This window comes from Misgurnus anguillicaudatus, chromosome 8 (genome assembly GCF_027580225.2).
Source record: "Misgurnus anguillicaudatus chromosome 8, ASM2758022v2, whole genome shotgun sequence".
Classification (NCBI taxonomy): Eukaryota; Metazoa; Chordata; class Actinopteri; order Cypriniformes; family Cobitidae; genus Misgurnus; species Misgurnus anguillicaudatus.
In genome coordinates, this window is record NC_073344.2 from 30,084,707 (window position 1) to 30,112,632 (window position 27,926).

The 27,926-nt window shown below is 36.0% G+C and overlaps 1 protein-coding gene across 4 annotated transcripts; it reads right to left on the reverse strand.

Moving 5' to 3' along the window:
- Window positions 1-14: 14 nt before the first annotated feature.
- trak2 (trafficking protein, kinesin binding 2) lies at window positions 15-27,780 on the reverse strand. 4 transcript variants are annotated; one of them, XM_055213064.2, is made up of 17 exons: window positions 27,656-27,780; window positions 22,418-22,609; window positions 20,589-20,741; window positions 16,210-16,269; window positions 14,543-14,619; window positions 13,938-14,054; window positions 13,525-13,734; window positions 13,366-13,444; window positions 13,097-13,227; window positions 10,915-10,989; window positions 6,132-6,269; window positions 5,769-5,848; window positions 5,522-5,686; window positions 5,132-5,430; window positions 2,582-3,088; window positions 2,400-2,499; window positions 15-2,314 (listed from the first exon to the last, which is right to left on the reverse strand). In XM_055213064.2, exons 2-17 carry the CDS (start codon window positions 22,470-22,472, stop codon window positions 1,540-1,542), a joined length of 3,021 nt encoding a protein of 1,006 aa, XP_055069039.2. In that variant the 5' UTR covers window positions 22,473-22,609; window positions 27,656-27,780; the 3' UTR covers window positions 15-1,539. The 4 variants fall into 4 exon arrangements, with proteins under 4 accessions (XP_055069039.2, XP_055069040.2, XP_073726798.1 ...); XM_055213065.2 differs by lacking the exon at window positions 16,210-16,269; XM_073870697.1 differs by lacking the exons at window positions 16,210-16,269; window positions 20,589-20,741; window positions 22,418-22,609; window positions 27,656-27,780 and adding an exon at window positions 20,056-20,486.
- Window positions 27,781-27,926: the final 146 nt, after the last annotated feature.

The following is a 27,926-nucleotide window of genomic DNA, read 5'->3' on the forward strand; positions in this document are numbered from 1 at the left end:
TATATATATATATATATAAAAAAAAAAACATGATTTGTATGTTAAACGACTCGGGGATGTACTAACATAATAAAAAACCTAGTATAAGGATGCAAAAAAAATTCCCTTTGGAATTCTGCCGTGGCATCGTCTTAAACCAAATCAACGTGAAAATTTTGTTCCCGTCCGAAATCTGAAACAACACATCTAGTGCACGTGAACACAACACTTCATTTACCTTAATTACAATCCCTGAATATTATTTCAAATAAAAAACACAACTGAGACAAACAATGTAGCAAACAAAACAAAACTCACAGTAACAAATCCTGAGCGATCCACTTCTGTGACTGACTTTCCCAAAAATGAATCAATTCTGTGCGAAATAACAACATGTGATTTAGACGGGTTAGGATATGTCCAGGTGCATGCTGGGAAACAAAAGGTTTGACTTTACAGAAGTATATGACAAACCATACAAGGATACAGGCAGACAGACTAGACATCTGAATGATCTAGTTTTGGGACTCATCATCTACAGAGAGGAACTTTCAGGAACCTCTTAATAAAAAAAACGAACCCCTCAGAGGAGGCTGTGGAGATGCGACCTTTAATTTCTCTTCCCTACATTGCTTTTCTCTTCATTCTTGATTTCAATCCTGTGCTTCACTTTTAAATCTCTTAATGCAAACCATCGTGACTCAAAGTGACCAGATTTTCGATAAAACTTACAGAAACCTTCATGTTTTCAGCATACCTTTAGACTTCAATCCTTTCTTCCTTATATCCGTTCACACTACATTCAACAACCTTCTTCACTTACGTTTGTCTTTCTGCACTACTACTGATACCATCAGCATCTCCACAGCCCAGAAAACAAATGCACAGATAAATAAAAGAAACAAAGACTTAAAGATAAGGAAATTTGATGGAAATGCAAATAGAAAAAGTTAAAAATATATTGTTTAAGGGGGAGAGAGAGATAAAAAGAATATATATATTTCCTCTAGAGTGCTATAAGGCCTTTGAATTAGGGATGCATAACGATTAATCGCGATCAATCTATAGCAGAATAAAAGTTCTTGTTTACATCATACATGTATGCGAACTGTGCACAACAACTTTGCACAGATAAATGCACACACATGCATGTATATATTTAAGAAATGTGTACATGTGTATATACATTTGTGTATTTATGTATAATTTATATTATATATATAAATACTTAATATATAAATATATATTTTTTCTTAAAATTATACATGCATGTGTGGACATTTATATATACATAATTACTACACACAGTTCACACACATATATGACGCAAACAAAAACCTCCATTCCGCCATAGATCAATCGCGATCAATCGTTATGCATCGCCACTTTGAATACATCACTGTTAAACATTTACTTTATTATTGTGCTTTAAAAACATCCTGTTTTTTCTCAAAGTCATTTTCCTTTCTGTTTATGTATGGCAGGAGGGAAAACAGATGGCATTATTAAGGTTATGCGGGGTATAAAGTATATAGTTCAGTCTGGACCACGCCCACATCCTTATGAATTATGTAGGTGGGCCGTGGCCTGAGAAAGAGAGGCGTGTCTACGTGTGCGCCGTGGTTCATTTAGGTTCCCCCAGGACGGAGTAGGAAGGGCCAAGGAAGTAGGGTGTTGGGGCGGTCCAGGATAGGAGGGACTGGTGAGCGATGCGCTGCGCCGACCGACCATGGCGGGCAGACTTTGATTCCTCCGAAGCCCGTCCAGTAAACTCCCTCCTCCCGTTGCCAGGAACGTGGAGGATTCCTGCATACGGGTACCTTCGGCATCAGAACTTCGGAGAACTTTTTTATCCAAGCCTAGCTTACGAAGATGCTCAACGAGGTTGACGCCGTGCCGTTCGGGTTTGTTTGCCTGCTCTTGAGGGGATCGGTCGGGGCTCAGGAGATCCGGTCTGGGGGCTCGACCGAGTTTCAGGCCGTAAACATCTTGTAGGAAGAGCTCGGCGGGGCGGGACGCAAGGAAGTTGTCAGAAGAGGTGGTCCGCGAATCGAAAGGCACCGGGGAGGGGCACGGCGAATGCGAGGGGGAGTTGGGTGGGGTACTCGGAAGACGACGTGGAGAAAGGGGCTTTTTTGGTGCCGCTACCACAGTGGGACCTTGAGCAGAAATGCCTTTCTCAAGCAGAAGTTTAGCTAGGCCACCGGGGGGCGCTGCAGGGCGGCGGATGGGGAAAGAGTCGCCCAGACTCAACCTGCAAGGTGTGACTGGAGTACTGGGACCGGTCCGAAGAGAACTTGGGGTGTAATCACCGATTGAAGGACTACATGCAGAGCTAAAAAAAAGTTTAGTATAAAGTTTAGTATTTCAAAAATGTAGTATATAGCTAACCATATTTACTTATTAGCTAGACGTCTTACCTAGATGTCACCTGTGTGCTGTCACAAGGGTGCAGGATCCGGCAGGTAGTGAAGGTGTATGTGGAAAAGGTGGAGCTCTGATATTTTCCGGGATTAACCGCTAAACACGAAGAAACGTAACAATAAACATACATTCAGTAGTTCAACCTCCAAAACAACTAATTGTTGTGACAGTTGTTTACCTGTAGAGGGCGCTTTAGACCCGAGGTTCAGGTCAAGCGTGGGAACCATTGGCACAGAGATTCCAGAGCTCCCTGCCTCGCTTGAACTAGCCATCTGGTTTACTGCTGAAGCTAAAGAAACCACCGCTGCTATGGGCACAGGTGAGTTCCTGAGGGACGCAGGAAGGGGCGGGACATTGTTCGGGGTCTGGGAACGACTTCTCTCTCTCTTCTCCTCAGGAGTGGATGATGACTGTACATTAAACGTGATCCCTCCATCTTCCTCCTCTTCCTCATCTTCCCCTTTGAGGTCTGTAGAGGTCTTTGCACCCTGCACCATCTCATCCCATCTCTTATGCTCCCCTGATATCTTCTCTTGGTCTTCATCTTCTTCAAGATCTGTAAGCTGGTAGACGGCGTCCTGCGGGAGAGGACGAAAGCCTTTGGTGACGACCCCTGGATGGGGGTCTAGAATAGTGGCCAGATGCGGTCTAGCAAGCTGCTGCCAGTGATGAAGGGTAAGAGATCCTAAAGAAGGGGTGATCAAGATTTTTTGTTAACAAGAGAAAACAATATCTTATCAGCAGGTCTACATGGCACTTCTGGGCTTTCTAAATTCCCTACTTGATTCAGTAGCGATTAGTTATTTCATTTATTATGATAATTAAGCAAACATAGAATCCACTTAATGCAAATAAAAATGCAAGTAAAGGGGCTGCAATTAATTGCGATTAGAAGCAGTTATTCATTTAATTTATAATGATAATTTTGGAAACATAGAATCGACATGTACATAAAAACCCAAGTAAGGAGCTGCGATTAAACATGATTAATTTGGATTAGTAGCGATTAGTAATTTTTATAAAAATTAAAATTATGTAAATATAGAATCCACGTGTAAATAAAAATTACGATTAATCATGCGATTAATCACAATTTATTGCGATTAGTATCGATTATTTATTTTATTTATAATGGTAATTTTGCGATCATTGAATCCACATGTAAATAAAAATGCAAGTAAGGGGCTGCAATTAATCACAATTAATTGTGATTAGTTATTTCATTAAAAATTATAATTTTGCGATCATTGAATCCACATGTAAATAAAAATGCAAGTAAGGGGCTGCAATTAATCACAATTAATTGTGATTAGTTATTTAATTAAAAATGATAATTTTGCGAACATTGAATCTACATGTAAATAAAAATGCAAGTAAGGAGCTGCGATTAATCACAATTTATTGCGATTAGTATCGGTTATTTATTTAATTTATAATGGTAATTTTGCGATCATTGAATCCACATGTAAATAGAAATGCAAGTAAGGGGCTGCAATTAATCACAATTAATTGTGATTAGTTATTTCATTAAAAATGATAATTTTGTGAACATAGAATCGACATGTAAATAAAAATGCAAGTAAGGAGCGGCGATTAATCACAATTTATTGCGATTAGTATCGGTTATTTATTTAATTTATAATGGTAATTTTGCGATCATTGAATCCACATGTAAATAGAAATGCAAGTAAGGGGCTGCAATTAATCACAATTAATTGTGATTAGTTATTTCATTAAAAATGATAATTTTGCGAACATTGAATCTACATGTAAATAAAAATGCAAGTAAGGGGCTGCAATTAATCACAATTAATTGTGATTAGTTATTTCATTAAAAATGATAATTTTGCGAACATTGAATCCACATGTAAATAAAAATGCAAGTAAGGGGCTGCAATTAATCACAATTAATTGTGATTAGTTATTTCATTAAAAATGATAATTTTGCGAACATTGAATCTACATGTAAATAAAAATGCAAGTAAGGCGCTGCGATTAATCACAATTTATTGCGATTAGTATCGATTATTTATTTAATTTATAATGGTAATTTTGTGATCATTGAATCCACATGTAAATAAAAATGCAAGTAAGGGGCTGCAATTAATCACGATTAATTGTGATTAGTTATTTCATTAATAATGATAATTTTGCAAACATTGAATCCACATGTAAATAAAAATGCAAGTAAAGGGGCTGCGATTATCACGGTTAATTGTGTTTAGTTGCATTTATTTATTTAAGTTATAATGATAATTTTCCGAACATAGAATCTACATGTAAATAAAAATGTAAGTAAGTAGCTGTAAATTATGCACACATAAATGATGCAAACAAACTTTCATTTTGCATGTGATTAATCATGATTTATTGTGATAAGTAGCGATTAGTTATTTCATTTAAATCATAATGATGCAAACATAGAATCCACATGTAAAAAAATTAGCAAGTAAAGGGGCTGCGATTAATCACGATTAATTGCGTTTATTTATTTAATTTGTAATGATACATTTTGTGGACATCGAATATGCATGTAAATAAAAATGCAAGCAAGGAGCTGTAAATTATGCACACATAAATGATGCAAACACAAACTTATTTTGCATGCGATTAATCGTGATAAATCGTGATAAATCGACAGCCCTAATTTTCTGTAAAAAGTGCTTTATGTTTTAGGTTTTCTGAAAAATCTCGATTTCCTGTTGTCCGAATGTTCTCCTTCACTCACCTTCCATTGGTTTTACAATCTGCAGTTTTTCAGGGAGAAAGGTTTTGAAACAGTTGGAAGAGAAGGAGAACTCTGATAGGTTGGTAAAAGAAGAAACTGTGCTTCCCATCGGTGAACTGCATCCGCTCCCGCCGCCTTCCGACTCGGCGGCCGCCAGCTCCTGCAGCTTCCGTTCTCTCTCGGCCTGGAAAAACTGACGCTCGCACAGGAAGTTCTGTCTCCGCAGAGACAACCGATGTATGGCGGACGTTAAGTCGTTTCCTCCGGTAGAACCAAGCTGACCCAGATGAGAGCTTTCTCTGTGGCATACACAGATGTTTGTTATGAAGAGAAAATGCATTCTGGATATTTTCAATACTCTGTTACCTAATTACTCGTATAAACACTCACTTGGTGCCGTCTGGATGTACAGCTTCATCCTCCATGTGTGACTGATGGGGCAGCGCTGTCATGATGACACCGCTGTGGGCGGAGCCAGGGATCGGTGGCCCGGCGGCTTTCATCACAGACTTATTCACTGACTTCACGGTCTCGAACACGCGTTTATGGGCCGACCTCCAATCAGAGAGCAGAGGCGGGGTCATTTGATGTGGAGGGGTTATAGAGGTGTGACAATCATGTGAATAAAGAGTCTCACCTTTGGTCCTGAAAGGTGATCTCCTCCTCGACGCTCACTTCTCTCCTCATCGAGCCTTCAATCTCAGCTGCCAAAGAATCCTGCAAGACAGACAAAACACAGATTAACACAGAGTCATGACTATTAAAATAGTCAAAAAAGACTTTTAAATAGTTTCAATTTGTTTTGTTAGTGATGTCACTTGAAAGGTTATTAGGTGTAATACTTTAATATAAGCTTGTTTCCATCAAGGCATTCTTAATGCATTATAAATAATACATTATATATCTGTTTTTTATATTCTCGACAATAAATAAAATGACATAATGTGTGTGTTTGTACACGAGGGAGGGAGTTTTAGAAAAAGTGAACTGTGTTTCTCACCATAGGGTACAGTCCATAAGGCAGGTGTCTGCGCAGGCCTGCAGATGGCGTGTTCTTACTGCGCAGCTCCTTAACCTCCTCCTGAGATTCGTGTAGCATTCCCACACATTCTGCATTTCTGTCTACCAGCTCCTTTAGCTAACACACCAACAAACACACAGACTGTTAGGTGGTGTCATCGTAAAGCAGTAAAATGCATAATACTACATAATAAAACAATAAAGTCAAAACACAAAGAGATTATACACTACCGTTCAAAAGTTTAGAAACATTTACTCATTCATCAATAACATGCATTCCCAGATTTACAATGATAGTAACTTTAAATATTTAAAAAAAAGTCATCAGTGTATTCACCATATGCCTAAATTTTATAAAAAAACTGTTTTCACTCAGCTTCTTGACGTTTACCCAGAGATCATTTTTAAATAATATTAAAGGAGTTCACATCTGAGGTTTTGCTGGCTGATTTTTCTTCATTAATTTGCTCAAGTCATGCATTTCAAATATAAACATTTTAAATAAATGAATGTCACCACAACTATATTTCTGTCTCCCTACTGAAAAGACCATCTTAAACTAGCTTAAGATGGTGAGTTGGTTTTGGCTGGTGTAGCAGGCTGGTTTTAGAGAGGTTTTGGCCACTTTTTTAGCTGGTCAAGCTAGTCTTAGGCTAGCCAGGCTGGAAGACCAGCTAACCAGCTTTGCCAAGCTGGAAGGACCATCTTAGACCAGCTAAGACCAGCCAACTAGGGATGAAAAGGTATGAACATTTTACATCAAGGTTATAGTGACCAAAATCACCCCGGTTATCAATATTAGCGGAGAGCAGAGGCGAAAGTTTTGGTACACATTGTTACTTTTGACCCTGTCAGGAGGGATGAAAGTAAAACAACAGAACAAGATAAGATTTTTGTGTTACACTTGTTTTTAGCTAATATACATGACTATGACCTCGTTAATATGTAACTGCAAACATATATATTGTCATTTATCTTTGCAAAAAATTATTACATTTTCATTTTAAATTTCAGTTTCATCAAATGTTTCAAAAGCAACCCGACAGTACCAACTTAAATTGTTGAGAATAATTTTTTTAAACAGTATGTTCACTATGAAAATTAAATTAAATTAAATTAGAATAATGTTCGACATAATAAAACAGTATTAGCAGTAACAAGTGTTACTTTCGTTCCGACAGGAACTCCTGACATTTAAACCCGATTTACTTTTATTCTGAAAAACTCTGAAAAGGCAAACTTCAGGATGTGTTAGCGCACTAAATAACCTGTATATTGATCAGTACTTTAACACCTAAAACAAAATGACCGTTTTAGGAATTTACTTATCATGGTCGAAAACAGCTTTCTGGACCTACACGCGCAAAACGGTGACGAAATAAAGTGATATGTGTCAGCTCGGTCAAGGGTTGCGTGCCAAAGATGCTGTTATAGTTTGAAATGCAAATGTAATCAGGGCTCAGAGAAAATTGCTTTGTTACTTTCGCCTCGCATTACTTTCGCCCCGGGTTTCCACTATCATGGTTTTGTGAACAATTTCTAGAAATGTAAAAAAGTACTGATGCAAACCAAAGTTAAAATTTAACTGCAGTTCCGTTCGCATAAACATCAAATAAATAACATTAACATTAATCATGGCAGATTTGGGGTCGTGAGATAATGTTCATTTAGTTCATATAAAACACAAGTGAGTAAATCAGATTTTCTTTTAAACAGGACAAATCAACAAGTCATCTGTCTGCATCTGTTGTGAGAAATTAGGTGTACTTTAGGACCCAGGAGTAAAGCTGCACAACACCTGCACTCACAGAAGAAACAAACAGAATCGAAAGGAGCTTTAAACTCATCAGACCACATAATTCAGGGATTCCCAAAGTGTGGTACGCGCACCCCCAGGGGTACGGTAGCTGTCACCAGGGGGTGCGCGAGAGGAAAAATGTAATGGCGGTCTGTTTCTTTAAGTGGGATTTTACCATACAATAAATAAATAAAAAACATGAACCTTTGTAATCGCTTTTATTTTAAATAAAAAAATTATAATGTATTAGTTTTTGATAGAAATGTAGAAGATAGCTGCTGTCTTTTTCTACGCTCTTCTCTTCTGTTATGCACTGCAACCGCTATATGCGTGCCAACTAATATATATATATATATATATATATATATATTTGTTGCGGGGTTTTTTTTTTAAAGTGGGGATTGGGGGTGCGCCAACCTGGTTGGGACATAGAAGGGGGTGCGCAGGAAAAAAAGTTTGGGAACCGCTGACATAATTTAATGGAAATTAATAGAAAAGATGGATCTGAATAATTCAATATTAAGTAAACATGCATTAGTACAACTAGATTTTCCTAAGTGTGAAAATATTTTGGATTTAAAATCAGTCAGTGAAGCACTGTCATCACAAACACATAGGAGCAGACGTGACTGAATGTGTTTGTCTCATGTTATTGCTTATATTAGTTGATGCTGGACAGGGGTTTTTGAGCAGTGACACTGGCACGGTTAACCCTTTTATTGTGTTCGATTTTTGTGACGATTTTGATGGAGCGGGTCAAATTGACCCGCATTGGATTCAATGCAATTCCTTAAATATCACATTATGAAAAACAAGAAGGAATTAGGTATGAACAGAACCATTTTAGTATCATTCTTTGTCACACATTACAAACACTTAAAATTAAAAAGTATGATTTAAAAAAAAATGCATTTTTAACATGTTTGTTTTAACAAATGTTGCACAAAAACTGTTGCAACATTTAACATTTTAATTCAACATGTTTTTTTAACATATCTATGTTTAAGACATCCTAAATGAATAATTTAATATTGCTGTGAAATGAAGCTTTTCTTTTTCTAAACAGGGTCATCTTTTGTTCTTGCGGATCATTGTACGAATTCAAGAAATCACTGTTTACATGATGTGCACACATCAAGCATGTGCTTTCTGACTTCTTGCATTTTACACAAATGGTGCTTATTTTGGTGTCATGTTTTATGGGGCACAGCTGGCATCACCTGTATTCACCTCTGGATTTTCTGTGGGTCTGAATTCATCTGCTTTACATAGTATTTCATATACATTGAAAAAAGAAATGATAGTTCACATTTACTTTTCTGTATCTGAGGAAAGTCTTTATCAGTACTGAAAATAGTGAGGAAAAGCTCACTTTTCCCTTTCCAGGGTAGTAAAACACCAAAATATACTCAATAAATGTATTTTGCCTTGGAACAAACAAATATGGGTCAAATTGACCCGCGAACATCAAAATCGTACCAAAAATCATCATTTGTGCTAAAAAAACCCACTTCAATACACATCAGTCTATCCTAACTTTGCATGCATGTTCATGGCCCTAAATGAGAAAAAGTGACAAAATGTCTGGAAGAAACTGTAACTTAAGTAGTATTTCATATACATTGTAAATAGAAATGATAGCTCACTTTTACCATCTGTGTCTGTAAAAGTCTTTTTCAGTACTCAAAATAGTGAGGAGAAGCATTTTTACCCTCATTTCAGGATAGTAAAACAGCAACATAACAACAAACACTAAAAAATATATATTTAATTTAGGTCTATATAGTTGCTTTGGAGCAAAACAAAATGCGGATCAAATTGACCCGCGAACCTCAAAAGCGTTACAAAATTATTTGGGTACACTTCAAAACATATCAGCATGTCTAAACTTTGCATGCATGTTCATGACCATAAATGAGAAAAAGTCACAAAATTTCAAGAATAAAATCACAGGTTAACTGGTTTATCCGACAGTTTAAAAATCAAAACGGGTCAAATTGACCTGGAACATAATATGAGGGTTAAACGGCAATAAAAACAAATGACGTGGTAATACTAACCATTGGACATTTTTATCAAGGTTAACCATTAAAAACGGCAATCGTTAAATCTCTACAGCCAACCAGCATAGCAAAGCTCCCAGCCTGACCAGCTAAGACTAGCTAAAACGTATCTTAACCAGCTTTCCCAGACTGGGAGGACCATCTTAAACCAGCAACTTCCAACTTAAACCAGTTAAGATCAGCCAACCTGCATAACCAAGCTTTGAGCTTTACCAGCTTAAAAGCGTCCTCTAAAACCAGCCTGTTATACCAACTTAACAAGATAAAACCAGGCTGGCTAGCTGACATACCAGATTGACCAGGCTGGAAGACCAGCTTTGCCAGGCTGGGAGGACGAGCTTAAACCAGCAACTTTCATCTCCTCCGGCCTAAAACCAGGCTAGGATACCTGGTAAAACTAGCAAAACATACACTTTTAATTAAGTGTCACTAAACTTTTGACCCGTAGTGTATGATCTACAGCTGCTGGAATGTGATGTAATAAACCTGAGGTTTACTATAACCAATATACGAAAAAACGAAAGATAAATCACTGCACTTCTGACCCCGTCATTATTTATTAACTAACACATCCTGTGACCGCGGTATGACACTCCGACCTTTATTGTCTCATTTCATAAGTCTTTCATTATGGGTAATGACCATAGAGCTGGTCTCAGATAAGACTCGAAGGCTTTTCAGAATCATAGTGACTAAGCTGGTTTGTCCTAAACCTTTAAAACAACTCTCATAAGCAAAACATCTTAAATCAAGTGGATAAATCCAGACAAGGTCTTTAACTCGAAGAAAACCACAGAATTATAGACAGATTTACTAAAGCCAGATTTGTAAATCAATCTCAGTCTGAGTCTGTTACATCACATAGTTATTACACACGAGTTTGTGTAAGTGTGTGTGTTCACCTCAGCAGTCAGTTGTCGTTGTGCTTCCTTTGATGCCTGCAGATGAACTCTTAACTCTTCCTTCTCTAGTGCCAACTGAAAACAATAAACACACACAAATAATTTGGCAAAATATATTTTTAAATATTTGATACACATTGTATATCATGTACTGGACCACAGATATTTTCGCAGCATTAGACAACAATAAATTGTATGAATCAAAATTATAAATTTTTTTAATGGTAAAAATTAACATTAAAGGGAACAATCTATAAGTGCTATAATTGGGTCCCCAGTGCTTCTATCAACCTTGAAAATGTGAAAAAGATCAACCCAGGCAAGTAGCTTAGTTTTAGTAAACCATTCTCTGCAAGCATGTGAAAATATATGTAATTGAAACTTGGCTCCGCTTGTGATGTCAGAAGGGGATAATACCGCCCCTTAATCTGCACTATCCAACCAGAGCACTGTCATTTAGTGCAGAGATCAACTCATTTGCATTTTTGCTCGCACCTACAGTGTCAATTTTAACATGTTATAATAAATTATCTATATGATATGTTGAGATAAAACTTCACATATGTACTCTGGGGACACCAAAGATACAAGTCTTGTGAAATGTCCCCTTTAATAATAATATTAATTAAAAATAAATAATATCCTAATATTAAGATATGAAATAAAGATGATATTTCATGAAGATATTTGGTAAATATCCTACAGTAGAGATATATATATATATATATATATATATATATATATATATATATATATATATAAATTGTTTTATTTATCAGTAATCTGTTGCTAAGGACATCATATGGATAACCTTAAAGGATTTCATCCGAAATGTTGATGTCTTTCTTTGTTGAGTCGAGAAGAAATTACGCTTTTTGAGGAAAACATTTCAGGACCCTTCCCATTTTAATGGACCTTAATGGACCCCAACAGTTTTAATGCAGTTTAAAATTGCAGTTTCAAAGGACTCTAAACGATCTCAAACCAGGCATATGGTTCTTATCTAGTGAAACAATTGTCATTTTTGACCAAAAATAAATAAATAAAAAATATGCACTTTTAAACCACAACGTCTCGTCTATCTCCGGTCCTGTGACGTGCCAGCGCGACCTCACGTAAATGCGTAATTTGTGAAAGGTCACGTGTTACATATGTGAAACCCACATTTGCGGACCATTTTAAACAATAAACTGACACAAAGACATCAATTAGTATCATTCCAGATACAACAAAGTCGGAACGGTCCTCTTTCTCCACACTTGTAAACACTGAGGTGTAGTTTCGCATACGTCATCCATGACCTCTTGACGTGATGACGCATTACATGAGGTCATGCTGGCGCATCACACAACTGGAGAAAGAAGAGAAGTTGTGGTTTAAAAGTGCATATTTTTTTATTTTTCTTGCCAAAAATGACAATTTCGCTCCTTTGAAACTGCAATTTTAAACTGCATTAAAACTGTTAAGTGTTAAGTTAAGTGTTAAGTGTTGGGGTCCATTAAAGTCCATTAAAATGAGAAAAATCCTGAAATGTTTTCATCAAAAACATAATTTCTTCTCGACTGAACAAAGAAAGACATCAACATTTTGGATGACATGGTGGTGAGTAAATTATCTGGATTTTTTTAAGAAAATGGACTAATCCTTTAAAGGCGATTTTCTTAATATTTTGCACCCTCAGAATCCAGATTTTCAAATAATTGTATCTCTATCCTAACAAACCATATATCCATGAAAAACTTATTAATTCATCTCAATTTAAAAAATACCCTTATGACTGGTTTTGTGCACCAAAAACCAGTTTTGAGATCATGAGTAACATTTCTGTCAGACGACCCTAAACTTTGGACTGGTAGTGTAAATTAAGGTGACCAAATGTCCTCATTTACTGGGGACAGATCCGTTTTTTGGTGTTCTGTCTTCCACAAACCCTCATTCAAAAAGGTTTGTCCCTGTTAGGAACAAAACTAGGAAATGTCCCCATTTTATTTAAAAAATCTGGTCACCTCACTGTAAATGCAAATACATTAGTGAAATTAAAATCTTTTATGCAAAAAGTCAAATTGAGGCACAAAAAGTTGTCAGATCATGCTGAGGTGACAAGGATCATCAAACTTGTGACATCTATTCATGCAGTGCATAATCAACTGAGATGTTGTGTATATCCTTAATGCTCTCTGACCTCTTTGATTCGATGCTGGAGCTCTACGATCTGTGAGAGTAATTGTGCAATCTCCTCCTGATGTCTCAATAACTCCTCATTCTTATGAGAGAGCTCCTCTGTCAGGGTCACCATCTGACTGCTTGACTCGCCTGAAACACACGTACACACAAATAAAAACAATGAATTAATATGTCAAGGCTATCCCAGAATGCACTGCAAATGAGCTCAGTCTTAGATGAAGCTTCCTATGAAGATGGCTCGCTGAGCACGAACGTCCAGATACTCACGCAGCTCTTTCACGCAGTCGTTCACCAGTTGCTGCTCCTTTTCCTCATACGTGAAGGTCTCTTTCTTCAAGTGACATGCCTGCAGAACATCAGAACACATGATCAGACGGGCTCTTATGTAATACTGCTTAATCTGAAAAAGTAAAACACATTACACACCTCTGATCTCAAAGCGTGGTTCTCCTCCTCCAGGTCCTGCAGTTTGACCTGCATCGCTTCCAGCTGGCCGAGGGCGAAAGCGGCTCCTGTAGACGAGGCGTGACGGAGCGGCGTGGAGCAACTGGAGTCGGTCTCGCTCTCCTCGCTGGCGCTCGCGACCATGCGCAGGAGTTCGTCCTTTTTACCCAACTCATGCTGAAGCTGATGAACCTGAGAGAGAAAGATAAAAAGTCATTCGAAGAAACCTGTAAATTGCTACGCCTCTAAAACAACTTTTCTTCTTAAGCCCTTACTATTATCCTTCCCTTTAACCATCTTTCACAGAAGTTTTTTTTTAAAACCAATTAAGTGTATTCAACTCCAAGACATCAGTCACATTACGAAGGCAAACCGAGTGCAGATTCATGTTGTACCTGATCTACAGCTTGTGTGAGCTGCTCCTCCAGAGATTCGTTTCGTTCTTGAAGCACATGATTCCTCTGCAGTAGAGACTGACCAATCCGAGCGGCCAATTCCAGATCCCGGTCCCTCTGGAATGACATTACGCAACCAGACAACCAATCAGAAACAACCCGAACAAAGCATGTTAACCCTTACTGTGCGTTCACACCAGATGCGAGAGAGGCGGCAAAAATGCGCTATTCGTTGGACGCTTGAACATTTTGAGTTTCCTCGCTTCATTCGCGTGTGAATTCTAGTCATTCGATACATTCACGTGAAAATTTGCGTCATGGGAGGGGCTGCTGCAACTCCGCCCGCTTCCTGTAATTACGTCACTACTAGAGCAAGCTCCTGATTGGTTACCGCGGCGCGAATATCGGCCAAAGTTCAGATTTTTCAACTCGTGTGTTTCCCGCGGCAAAGCTCAATTAGCGCGAAACACGCCTTTCGCGCCATTTGCGCGTACCGTACCGCAGGATGCCCATTCGTGTCTTTGCATTGACTTTACATGTAAATCCTCGCGTTTGCCGCCTCTAGTGTGAACGCACAGTTATAACCAGCTGACGGATTTACTTACTTCAGCCAGAAGATGTGTGACCACGTCAATGTCATTGTACGTCTTGGTCATCTGCTCCACCCGGTCAGAGCTGAGAACTACAAAACAAGACGCAATAAATAAAATGCTAGAAATTAAAACTATTTCAGCAAAAACACCAAAACTGGCATACAGGTAATGGGTCTCTTTATTGAACATAAAGTGTAAAAACATCCATATATCTCATTTACAGGTGTACCCGCATGCATGCATGCACAATACTACATGCACGCTGCCTAACATCTCTACAACATCATGCACGCATTTAGAGTGCCATCATAAATAAACACATTTATTCAGATTCACTCTGAAATGACAAGCGTTTACTAAACACATAGTAAAATAGGAAATCTTACTCTACAAAGTCCTGCAGATCTACATCCCAATAGTTTTCTACAGCATTCACTTGATCTTTAAAGGGGTCATACTCTTCATGATAACATATATGGTGAAAATAAATATAATGTAGTCAACCTGTAAGAATAGTCCAGACATAAGCCCTATTCGGATAATTCGGGTAATTTTTTGTTTTGGGGACCATAAACTGTATAAAACATGGACGTAGTGTCTGTGATGTCAATGGTAGGTTTCTAAAAAGCGACCAAAAGTGGGCAGAGCCGAACATCCCATCTTGGCAAGCGCGTTACCGCGGTCACTCCCAGATAACTGAAAATGGCCAAAATAGGCGGAATGTAGGTGGAGCTGAGCGGATAGCAGCAGCAATCCACCTATTACCCAAGCGGCCACCCCCTTAATTATGCATTATTTTGAGGCTTAATATAAACAAATGAGTTACAAAAAAATTCACCCACCTCACAGTTAAAACAGGAAAAATTAGCTTTATAGACAAAAATCAGGCTGTAAACATTATTTTCTGCTGTAAAGTTGGGCATTTTAACATAGGGGGTCTATGGGATTGATTTTCTTTTGGAGCCTCTAGTGGCCCATCTATGAACTGCAGTTTAAGTCCCTTCCGTGTTGGCTTATAAAAGTGATCAAATGGTTGCCCCTTGGTGGTGATGTAAGGTATTTTCATCATTTACAGGGGGTGGTCAATAATTCTATTTGGTGTCCGAATCCAAAATGTCTGTGTTTTTCTCGTGTAAAAATTAGCTACTGGACGAATTAGCTACTCTTTTTCGACAAACACCAGAGTTGGGTAAACCAATTATCCGGATCATGTGAACGATCATGTAATTAAACACGTGAGCAATGCATTTCCAGGTGTTTTGAATTATAAACTCACATATCCACCGCAAATTTATTTTCAAGCGAACACATGAGTTTTATTGCAGAGGAGGCATGCAGATACTGTATATTTTTACAGACATCCTCATGAGAAACAATTATCGTCCGAATAGGGCTATAGTCTAGTTTTTCATTGAGGTTTTGAATAATGGTTTAGTGGACAGGATGCTTTGAGTTCTGTTATCATTTAATAAGAGCACCTGTTTAACATCACATGACCCCTTTAACATGAGTTTTGGAAAACTATAAAAATTAACAGGCATCTAAAGTGAAAATGCTGAGGTCAAGTACTAATAGATGCAGACACTAGCATATACATAACAAAAAATGTAAAACAACAGTGTTAGAAATAGTAAATAATAGAGAGAGAGAGAGAGTGAGAAAGAGAGACAGTGTGTTACCTTTAGATTGACTGTTAGAACCATTATGAGGAAATGAAGAGGAACCCACAGCTAGAAATGCTGCAGAATGTATGAAAGAGAAATAGAAAACGAGAAACTGAGAAAGTTAACTCTTTCCCCGCCATTGACGAGTTAACTCGCCAATTAAGAGAAAACGCTTCTGTGCTAATAACGAGTTTTTCCGGGAACAAATGTTTTCCGCTATTATCCACTAGATGGTGCTCTTAGCCAACTTATAAAACACTGAAGCAAACCCTTAGGTCAAATAGTTGAAAATCTGTGTATGTTTTGATCGTCGCTCTGAATCTGATCTCTATCAAAAGTTCTTCACGAAAACGCAATTATCTCAGTTTTGATCAAAATTCTGTATTTTTGAAGAAACCTACCCAGATGTGATAAAAAGAAAACAAATGAAGGTAAGATGAAACCTTTATTTGATATATTGTATGTTTATATATTTAAAAAATTTTTGGAAGGCATTAAACTTTTGTGAAAATTAAAAAAAGCTGGAGGTGGCCGACAACTTTAAAAAAAAAATGCTGGTGGGGAAAGAGATAAAATAGGGGTAAGATAAAGATAGGAATAATTAGGTGAATACATCCACAAGAGCGAGAGAGAGAGAGAGAGAGAGAGAGAGAGAGAGAGAGAGAGAGAGAAACAGAGAGAGAGAGAACAAGAGAGAGAGCGAGAGACACAGAGAGAGAGAGAGAGAGAGAGAGAGAGAGAGAGAGAGAGAGAGAGAGAGAGAGAGAGAGAGAGAGAGAGAGAGAGAGAGAGACATATTTAAGCACCTGACAGCAGTCAGCAGTCATGAGCTCACCTGAATTAAAATAAATTATTTTTATTAGTTTTAACAAACACACACAGACACACACACGTTTTTGTGTTACTTTAACTTAAGAAATTAACAAGTTTTGTTAAGTTTTGTGTACACTGTAAAATAAATACAGCAACCCATCACTAGTCAAGATAAAAAAATAAAGTTGAAATGACTTATAAATCTAAGTAGATTATACTTAAAAATGTAAGAGCTTAAAAATGCACAAACAGATCCACAAACATTAAGTATCTTTCTTAGCGGGCAATTATCAGGTCCTGCGCTTTCTAACAGATATGATCGCACACACACTGAGATATGTTTGAATATTATTACTCAATAATTCAATATTACTATATCATAGATAATTATTCATAAATAATCATTTGTTTTCACAGCAGATATCTAACACTCACACAAAGAGGGTAACATCTCTTGGCTTAAAGTCTTAATGTGAGGACTACTTAAAATCATCTTGACGTGTTGACTTTGTGAAGTCATGTTTAAAGATTTTACCCTCACGAGTACAGCCAAACCTGTAGTGTACACACACGAACACAGAAACACGTGTGCTTACCTGAGGTGAGAATGTGAGCAGGAACATCATCAAAAACCCACAACATCCTGACAGACGTAATCTTCTACCTCAGACTTTAAAACGCCCCACGTTCACACTTCAACTGAACCTCCATTGAAGCACAAAACTACAAATTGAATAAAGCTGCAGAGCCTCTTCTCTGCTCTATCTGTTCCCCTACACAAACAGTGTCATGATGCGGTCCAGCAGAGCTCAGCAGAAAGTGATGCATTTGTTATCACAGAGACACGTGAAGACCTTTGATCGCCAGTAAAATATCAGACTGTGTCAGTGCGGCCGTTTCACTTGCACTTTTACAGCTGGCCTTGCAAAAACGGTGATTTACGTTTATATACTATTATTATATAGTTATTATGCAAGGAATAATTGACAAATTGAATTATTTTCTATTACATTATATTATATTATATTACTGTATGTTATATCATATAACTGTATATTATGTTATGTTATATTATTGTATATTATCCTATATTACTGTATATTGTTATGTTACAAGTTAAATTACTGTATGTTAAAGTATATAATTATATAATATTACTTTTTATATTATATCATATATTATATTACTGTATATTGTTATATGTTGTATTATTGTTATGATATATTACTGTTTGTTATAGTATATCATATTAGAGTACTGTATATAATGTTATGTTACTGTATATTATGTAATATTATATTACATTACTGTATATTAAATTATATTCTAATACTTTGTTATATCATAAATTATTATATTACTGTATATTGTTATGTTATATGTTATATTACTGTATGTTATAGTATATCATATTAGAGTACTGTATATAATGTTATGTTAGTGTATATTATGTTATATTATATTACTGTATATACAATTATATTATACTCATTACTTTGTTATATCATATTATATTACTGTATATTGTTATGTTATATTATTGTTATGTTATATTACTCTATGTTATAGTATATCATATTATAGTTATGTTACTGTGTATATTATGTTATATTATATTACTGTATATTAAATTATATTATTTTACTGTATGTTATATTAAATCATATTATATTATATTACTGTACATTACATTATATTACTGTATCTTATGTAATTTTATATTATGCAATACAATATGTGACCTAGGACCACAAAACATTTAAGGGTCAGTACATAAAATTTTTCAAAATAATTTTTTTTTCATTAAGATTTAAACAACACTTGAACGCTGAATACAAAGCTTTCCATTCGATGTATGGTTTGTTATATGACAATATTTGGCTGGATAAAATGTATTGTTTGCTGCTATTGCTACAAATATACCCGTGTAACATTAGCATTCGTTAAAATCCTAGTATAACACAATCATATATTGTTTTATATGAGGCTTTAAAGAAACCAACTATACATAGATCTAAACATTATCAAGAGGACCAATCGTCTTTTCCAAGAATAGTCATTTTTGATTGATCCTGCTAAAAATATTGTGTATTGGAGACTTTGACATCGGTCTATTGTTTCATTCCGTCTTATATGACATTCAGCTCACCAGTTATAAACTTTAAATAGACCTTAGTTGCCCTCCTCTCTGTCTCTGGTTATTTTTAATATCAGCATCATCACACAGCTGTAAGAAACGAGGGCAAACTCTCGACACGTCTCTGGCTATGTGTCCCCATCATTTCAGAATGACCCCAAAGGCACCCTACCCCTCTTGGCACGTACGCCCGACAGCCTGCACACCCGGATTCCCTGCTATCTGCTTCCTATTGGGCCCTGATTCCTCTCTGCTGTGCCCGGTCCAAACCCAGGGATAGTTATTAATATCCACTGCATTATCTGATATATAATACCAGACAGTACAGAAATATAAACTCTCGTGTTGTGTGCCAAAAAACGTCAACAGTGTTTCCAGGATCACTTTTGAATCTACAGGACTGACTGCTGTAATAGAAATTACATTTTAGACTCACAAACTCAAGATTTTTTTTATTTAAATCAGCCAATCTGAATAACTGAATTAACTGTGTTTATTTTGCAAAAACAAGCAAATGGTATTACAACTTAATAAACAGTATATAGTTTAAACTGAAAGTGTGTGTGTGTACACCACCATAACATTTCTTGTAGATACCTCACATGCCAATAGGCTCCTAAAAATGACATCAGCAAAACATGAGCACTCGCAGACGACATCAACACTGAGAAACACGACCCTTCACTTCCTGTTCTGCAGAGATGAGCGCACGCCCGAAACAAAACTGGCACAACAAAGTCAAAGGAAATGTTTTACACTCCCACAAACATAAATCTCTAGCACGTGTTCACCTTGCATGTCCTCTTTACTCTTATAGATGACCTTGCATTGCATGAAGTCCCGTAAGTACACAAATACTTCCAACACGAAGCCACGCGCACGAACATCCAAACTGCATTTACAGTTCTCACCTTCCACAGCGAATTGATCATAGAGATCTTCATTCAGTATGTTTAAAACCGGCATGATTGCTCGTCTCATGTCTTTGCTCTCTATCCGTGCATCTGTCTCTACCGGCCCGCCCCGCCCCTCCGGCTGCCCGGCTCTGCCGTCAGCTGCACTTAAGAGATCTGCATACGGAATTCCTGTACCCTTGCCAGGGGTGGACAACACACTCCCTACAGCATACAAACACCGGTGTCGGGGAGTAACTTTGCTAAATGTAGCCTCCCAAACAATTTATTTCAGTAAATTGGATGTAATGGGTTCAAAACAATACTCCCGAATCAAATTTGAGCTGGTCTCATATTGTATAACACCTCCTTCGTTTATGCATTTTGCAGATGTATTCGTGTCTTCCCCGAGAATCGAACAGGTGAGCTTTGCACTGCTAACGCAAGCTCTTTCAGTTAACCCGCGTCCCCAAATCTGACCCACTGTATGCATTTGTGACCTGACAGAAATAGCATCTAGGCAGTCGCGTGCACATGTTTGGGTGACTTACTCATGTAGCGAAAAGTTTCCTCGGCCAGCATTGGTGAGAGAGCGCTGGGTTCCACCGGAGAACAGGCGGGCGAGATGACCCAATCCTGACCCTCATACAGATATAAAGAGTCTTCATCGCAGGCGCTCGTGTCACACACCTTACTGCCCTCATCTGCACGAAACAGACAAAACCAAAATAATTATTGAGCACTTAATAGTTTTTTTCAAAACAAAAGTGAAGAATAAACACAGACTGGTAACGCAAGGTCACACTGACAGAACGATGCAACGCCATTCAAGTAAATACAGATATATTTATATTTATCTATATGAAATATTTTAATCTATAAAGTACCAAGAGCTTTAATTACAGCTGTCAAAAGATTAATCACATACAAAATAAAAGTATGTGTTTGCATAATATATTTGTGTGTTTATTGTGAGTAATTATTATGTTTATATAAAAATAAACATGTATAAATGTAAGCATTTTTTTGTTTATGTATAATTTTAAATTTATATATAAAAATATATATATATATATATATATATATATATATATATATATCTGTTTATATATATCTGTTTATATATATATATATATATATATATATATATATATATAAACAGATATATATAAACAGATATATATAAACAGATATATATATATATATATATATATATATATATATATATATATATATATATATATATATATATATATATATATATATATATATATATATATATATATATATATATATATATATATATATATATATATATATATATAATTAAGATTTTGTAGTAAAAAACTATTTTGATGTATTAAAACTAGGGCTGTCAAAAGATTAATCGCGATTAATCGCAAACACAATAAAAGTTTGTTTTTGCATAATATATGTGTGTGCACTGTGTGCAATTATTTTGCATATATAAATAAAAACACATGCATGCAAAAAAATTATTTTCAAGAAAAATAATTCTTAGTATTTTTGTCTTGTTTTCAGTAAAAATATCGAAAAATTCATAAATTAAGATGCTTTTTCTTGATGAGCAAAACGACCCAAGAAAATAATTCTAGTTTTTAGACCAAAAATATCAAATTTAAGTGATTTTGTGCATAAAACAAGCAAACAAAATCTACAAATGGGGTAAGAAAAAAAATCTTGAACATTTTTCTTAAACACTAAATTCAATAAAAATTTGCTCACCCCATTGGCAGATCACTTAAATTTGATATTTTTGGTCTAAAAACTAGACTTATTTTCTTGGGTCATTTTGCTCATCAAGAAAAAGCATCTTAATTTAAGAATTTTTACTGAAACCAAGACAAACATACTAAGAATTTTTTTCTTGAAAATCATTTTTTGCAGTGTACATATAAATGTTTCTTAAAAACATACATGCATGTGTTTTTATTTATATATGCAAAATAATTACACACAGTGCACACACATATATTATGCAAAAACAAACTTTTATTGTGTTTGCGATTAATCGCGATTAATCTTTTGACAGCCCTAGTTTTAATACATCAAAATAGTTTTCTTATTTAAAAAATAAGTCACATTTTTTACTACAAAATCTCATTTATACTCAGCACTGTATGTATGTTTTAGTTTCGCTTTATAATATTATTAATTTATCGTTATCACATCACCGTTTATGGATTACATTTATGACAGATGTCATAACAGTAAAGATGTCATAACAGAAATGTTGTAAAAAATATTTTTGTTGTTATGACCCTGTCATATATAGCTTTGCAAGGCTAACATGAATATGAAAAATGAAAATATGTGCACAAGGTTTCTAAAAAAACTGATTTGACTTTCTCATACACACCTGTTCCCACAGCTGTTTCCTTCTTCTCCACACTCATTGGTTTCACCTCGAACATTCTGATTGGTCAGTCGGGCGAATGAGGGCGGGGCTCCCCACTCATGCCCAAACCGCACAAACAGAAGACTTACATCTGCTGATGTCACATCCTGTCTTGCATCACAATATTGTGGAGATGCAGACTCCAGTCTTCACCTGAAAGACACACAATACTTTGATATAAACAAAATGTCCAGACACACAATGTAAAACAATGCATCTACACAGACGGTTTGGTGGAACCTCCCTTCACAAAGTGGTGATACATGATCACCGTCTCCCCTCGTCTTTAGGAAACCAAAACATTTGTTATTTTTGACGAGGTATTTGTTCACTTTAGCCACTAGTCAGACCAGTAAACAAACAGAAACCGGAAGTAAAGTTCCAACCAGACGCGTAGTCGCGACAACGCACTTATTTCCGACGAAACTGTCTATAACCCCATCTATATAATGCAATATATTAGTGATGCACCGATGTATCGGCCGCCGATATTTATCGGCCAATTTTTTATGAATTTAAAACCATCGGCATATCAGCAATAGCACGAGAAAGGCAGATACCGATTGTTTATTAATTTATGAAATCCATTATATGTAAAAAATGAGTTAATGTTGTTAATAAAATAAATGCTGAATAGCAAAAACCACCTTTGAAGGTTGTCATGCTGTCTTATTATATTTGTTTTAGCTTAATTTATGCCTCTCTTATTATGTTGGTCAGTTGAATGTTAATTAGATCCAATCCATGTTCAGGAAAAATTATTTGATGCAGAAATAAACTAGCTAATAGACCAACTGTATAGTATTGTATACAAGTGTTTAATATCGGTATCTGCCAGAAGTTGTCTGTTTAATCGGTATCGGCCCAAAAAAATCCTATTGGTGCATCCCTACAATATTTATTAAATGTATACATCAAATCAATTACATGACTTAATTATTTAATTAATTTAGTTTACATTGGAACCATTATTAAAGAAAATTTTTGTGGTTATGAAAACTTTTTAAAACCTCAGTATACCTTAAAACCGGTAACCAGGCTCTGCCTAAGCAAACTTTTAAAACAAAACATTTCCTAAACTAAATAAGAAAATATATTTTTGGGGGGGTTAAAGTTAATGTGAGTAAAGATTAGCTAAATGGTCTTTTTGGTCTGTAGTGTCCACGTTGCAGACGTCTGGGAGGGGAGAGCGAGTGGCACTTCCTGTTGTTCAATGACTCAATGACTCCAGTGCGACTTTAAGGAGCACACATTCCCTTCCTGTCTTGATGTCTAGTGGGAAAAAATTCCCACAATGCCGTACATCACGATGTTTACAGAACAAGATAATAATCATCTGAGAAACATGCTTAACATGAATCAAAGCTCAGCCCATTTATACAAAATATGATTTGGATATGTAGGCAAACAAGCAAAATGTGTAAAAATCTTTTAGTTTAATGGTGTGTTTTGACAATGTTGACCACAGTCATATGGTACTAAAATTTGTTATAACTGTGGTATTGTGGTCGACACTGAATCACCGTGTTGCATTTTTGCAACGGCTGCAGACAAACTAGTAAACACAATTAAGTGTAACAGATTCATAACCTTCACGTGTTTGTAAAACTAAAGAGGATTTGTAATGTTTGTTTGAGCACAGAGACAAACGCTCGTCTGACTGCAAAACACTACAGAAACAAAAGTGAAAGTTATACATCTGCACGGTTTTGCATTGTTTATAAACCTTTGAATGAAACTCAAACACTGACCTTAATGCGGTTTATGTCATTTTCAAATGAGAAAACAACTCTTTAATCCCAAAATATCATTTCCAAATAATATTCAAATAAAATGTAAAACATTCGACTTATTTATCTCCAGTAATTGTATGGCTGACTATATTATTCACCCGTCTGTAAAATTTACAGGCCGATATGTTAAATAATTCACTATATCTGCAATGGAAAAGCAATACTACTCTTCTGCTTTTTGTTTTTATTCTTCTTATATTTAAGGAAGTAATCCTGTGATGACAACCTCTGTTCTATTATTATCATCCTGACTTTAACCCACAATGCATTGGGCCAGCCCATGATAAGAGACTCTGTAAAGAAGTAGCCAATAGATGAACTGCAGATATTTATAACCCTTTTTATCAATCAGATGCTTAGTGAATCTGACCACAAACATCTAAATTTCTCAATCTGTGAGATTCACAACACAACAACTTTCGTCCAGCAGACAAGAATATCAAGAAACTAATTTGTAAACATTATTCAAATATAAAGTAATATTTTTCAGGGTGCGGTACAGGTACTGTTGCTCAAATGCGTGTCTGTCTATTTAACGGCATGAATTCAAAACATCTGTGTAGCAGTAGTTTAAGAGGTTCAGTAAGCTCAAGAGATATAAATTGAAACCCCACGACACCTGTCACTCACATTATACCTGTGTGACCTTCGATTCAATTACGATTCATGATTTATCTTAAAGGTGCAGTGTGTAAATTTTAGCGCCATCTGGTGGTGAGGTTGCAAATTGCAACCAATGGCTCAGTCCACTGCTCTTCCCTCGCTTTGAAATGCATAGAGAAGCTACTGTAGCTGCCACCGGAAAAACATGTCATCGACGGTGACAAATTAGTAAAAAATTTGTCCGTTAAGGGCTTCTGTAGAAACATGGTGGCACAAAATGGCGACTTCTACATAGGGGGACCCTCAGTGTATGTAGATAAAAGGTCTCATTCTAAGGTAATAAAAACATAACGGTTCATTAATAAAAGGTCTTTTTACACCCCTGATAATATCGTTTTGTTTATTATTTTTAGCATTTCTGTCAAGAGATCTTTGTAAAAATTACACACTGCACCTTTAATGTATCTATACAGTATTTTCATATTGTCTCTCTCTCTGTTTGCTCTCAAGGGCGAGAAATGTCAATATTTTTCTATTAGTGCTATGTCACGCTCTCTTTCCATCTCCATTTCTTTCTCTGACTCAAAGATAATGCCAATTATGCTGTCTTCAATTATCTTAACCGTGAAGAACGGGAACTAAACAAAACAACATAACAAAAAACACGAGATGGGTCGAGTGAAATGAGGTTATGTTTAATATGAGTTTGTTATAATCCGTACCATTTAAACACGCGTGATGATCCCTGGTGACATACCTTACAAAAATTAACCATAATTTTTTGGCATATTAAGCACCACAAGCAAAAACATTGTTTTACTACAGTAACAATTGTTTACTTTAAGGCAACACTATGTAGTTTTTTTTACCTTTAAATAATGTCTCTAAAATTATTTCAGTGATAGAACAACTTTTAACTGGACAAATTGTACTGTTGCTGCAACCTGAGCAGCCTCCTAGCTGCTACAAGCACACTCTGAAAGTGGCGGTGGAAGGTAGGAAACACAGCTCCGCCCCTTCCCCTGCCTGCAGAAGAGTGTCTGATATCAGGCACTGTTGCGCTTTTCAACCACATGGGGGAGCTGTAAGTCATTTTTACATGGAAACTACATAGTGTTGCTTTAAAGGACACCACCGTTTTTCAATATTTTACTGTGTTCTTACCTCAAATTAGACGAATTAATACATACCTATCTTTTTCAATGTGTGCACTTTTAATCTTTGTACAGCGCCTCGTGAATGTGTTAGCATTTAGCCTCATTCATTCCTATGGCTCCAAACAGGGATGAATTTAGAAGCCACCAAAAACTTCTGTTTTCCTAATTTAAAGACTGTTACATGAGTAGTTACACGAGTAAGTATAGTGGCATAAAATAAAACGTTTGTTTGGAGCCATTGGAAAGAATGGGGCAAGGCTAAATGCAAACTCAAAGATTAAGTGCACGCATTGAAAAAATATAGGTATGTATTAATTTAAACGTTGAGGTAAGAACATGGTAAAAGATTGAAAAACGGTGGTGTTTTCCTTTAAACATGAATTTGTGGTAACCACGGTTTAACAGTAGTACAGTGTTGTGTATCGTCAAGAATATGGCGAGACGATATTTATCCCGATGCAATGCGATACATTTCGGTGCCATGAAGCAAGGCGGTATATTGCGGCATTTCTTGTTTTGTGAGATAAGAAGACTGCTATTTTGCGGTCGAAACGTAAACAAGAAAAACAAACAATTGGCATAAATCTTGTATTCTAATTTTTTTTTTGCCATTGCGTTATTGAAAACCATATCTGTATCGTCAAACAAAACATCCCGATATGCACATCAATTGGGTCTTACAACCCTACTATAATAACCATGTTGTTTGGTTTTAACTTTAGTAAAACCATAAATAATTTTCGTATTAAATTTATTCACTACTGACTATAAGATTCCCTAAAGGCATCAAAACATGGCTTATGTAAATATGAATAATCTTACATTGAATACAGTAAGGTTTATAGTATACATATCGGGTTCAGAGGAACATAAGTACTACTAATTGGTGATTTTTTTACCTTGTTAGTTATTTTAGGTGAACTATAACTTTATTTACTTTGAGGTTGAAGTACTTATTTTGTCTGTGCAATGCAGTATAAAATATAAATAAAATTTTCTATAAAAGGTATTTATGACATACATTTAAGCATGTGATTTCTTTGGGATTTAATCAATGCAATCAAATAACTGAAATATAATAAATTATTTTAATAACATTTAAATAAAATTAATCAACAATTTAATAATAGAATAGTAAAAAATCTTGTTGTGAAATCATAAAACATGTTATGGAAGTCTGTGGTGATGCTGCACATTAATTTTATCTGGAATAAATAATCACATGTTTATACTCACTGTTAAGTCAGACATTATAAATAATAAAAATGCTAAATTATAATTCATTTATTATTTATGATGATGTATGAAGCCCTGATGAAAGTCAAGCTAACCCGTTAATCAGCTGATTCAACAGATTTCACAACCCCGCATATGTCCGCTTATCCAGTGCCTAATAGACATACAAAACCATAACAAAATTGAACACTTATTGAAAACATGCAAAAAGGTAAAATAGATATTTATTACACGCCGATCGTTCTGCGCACCGCCTTGAATCCCGATGCACAAGAGCCAATCGCAATTTGAAGGCAAACGAGCCTCCCCTGATCCGTTATTATCATCCACTGTGACCCATCTAATTCACCCACTCACACTTACAGACCAACATCAGGTCATATAAAGATTAAAATCATCCTCTTTCTTACCTTCTGTTTACTTTAAACGCGTTTTCCTGAGCGCTATGACCTCATGTGGCTTCTGTCAATTCGAACGGTAGAAACAATAGTGAGAAACGCGCGGAGGGAGGGGTATAAGGGGCGGAGTTCTGGGAAGATCGTGGCTTCCTACATTTTAATGACGTCACTTATTATGAGACGTAAATTTCGTGATAAAAGTCCGAGCGAAGTGATTTTTTTTATTTGCAGATATTTAAACATTACAAACTTTAGAGAGCAACTATAAATAACAAATAGAAAG

Coding starts and splice junctions, on each gene's coding strand:
- trak2 (XM_055213064.2), bottom strand. CDS start 22,472: ATGTTCGAGGTGAAACCAATGAGTGTGGAGAAGAAGGAAACAGCTGTG. Junction 20,742..22,417: donor GGAAACAGCTGTGGGAACAG/GTGTGTATGAGA, acceptor TGTTTCGTGCAG/ATGAGGGCAGTAAGGTGTGT. Junction 13,735..13,937: donor TCACACAAGCTGTAGATCAG/GTACAACATGAA, acceptor TTTCTCTCTCAG/GTTCATCAGCTTCAGCATGA.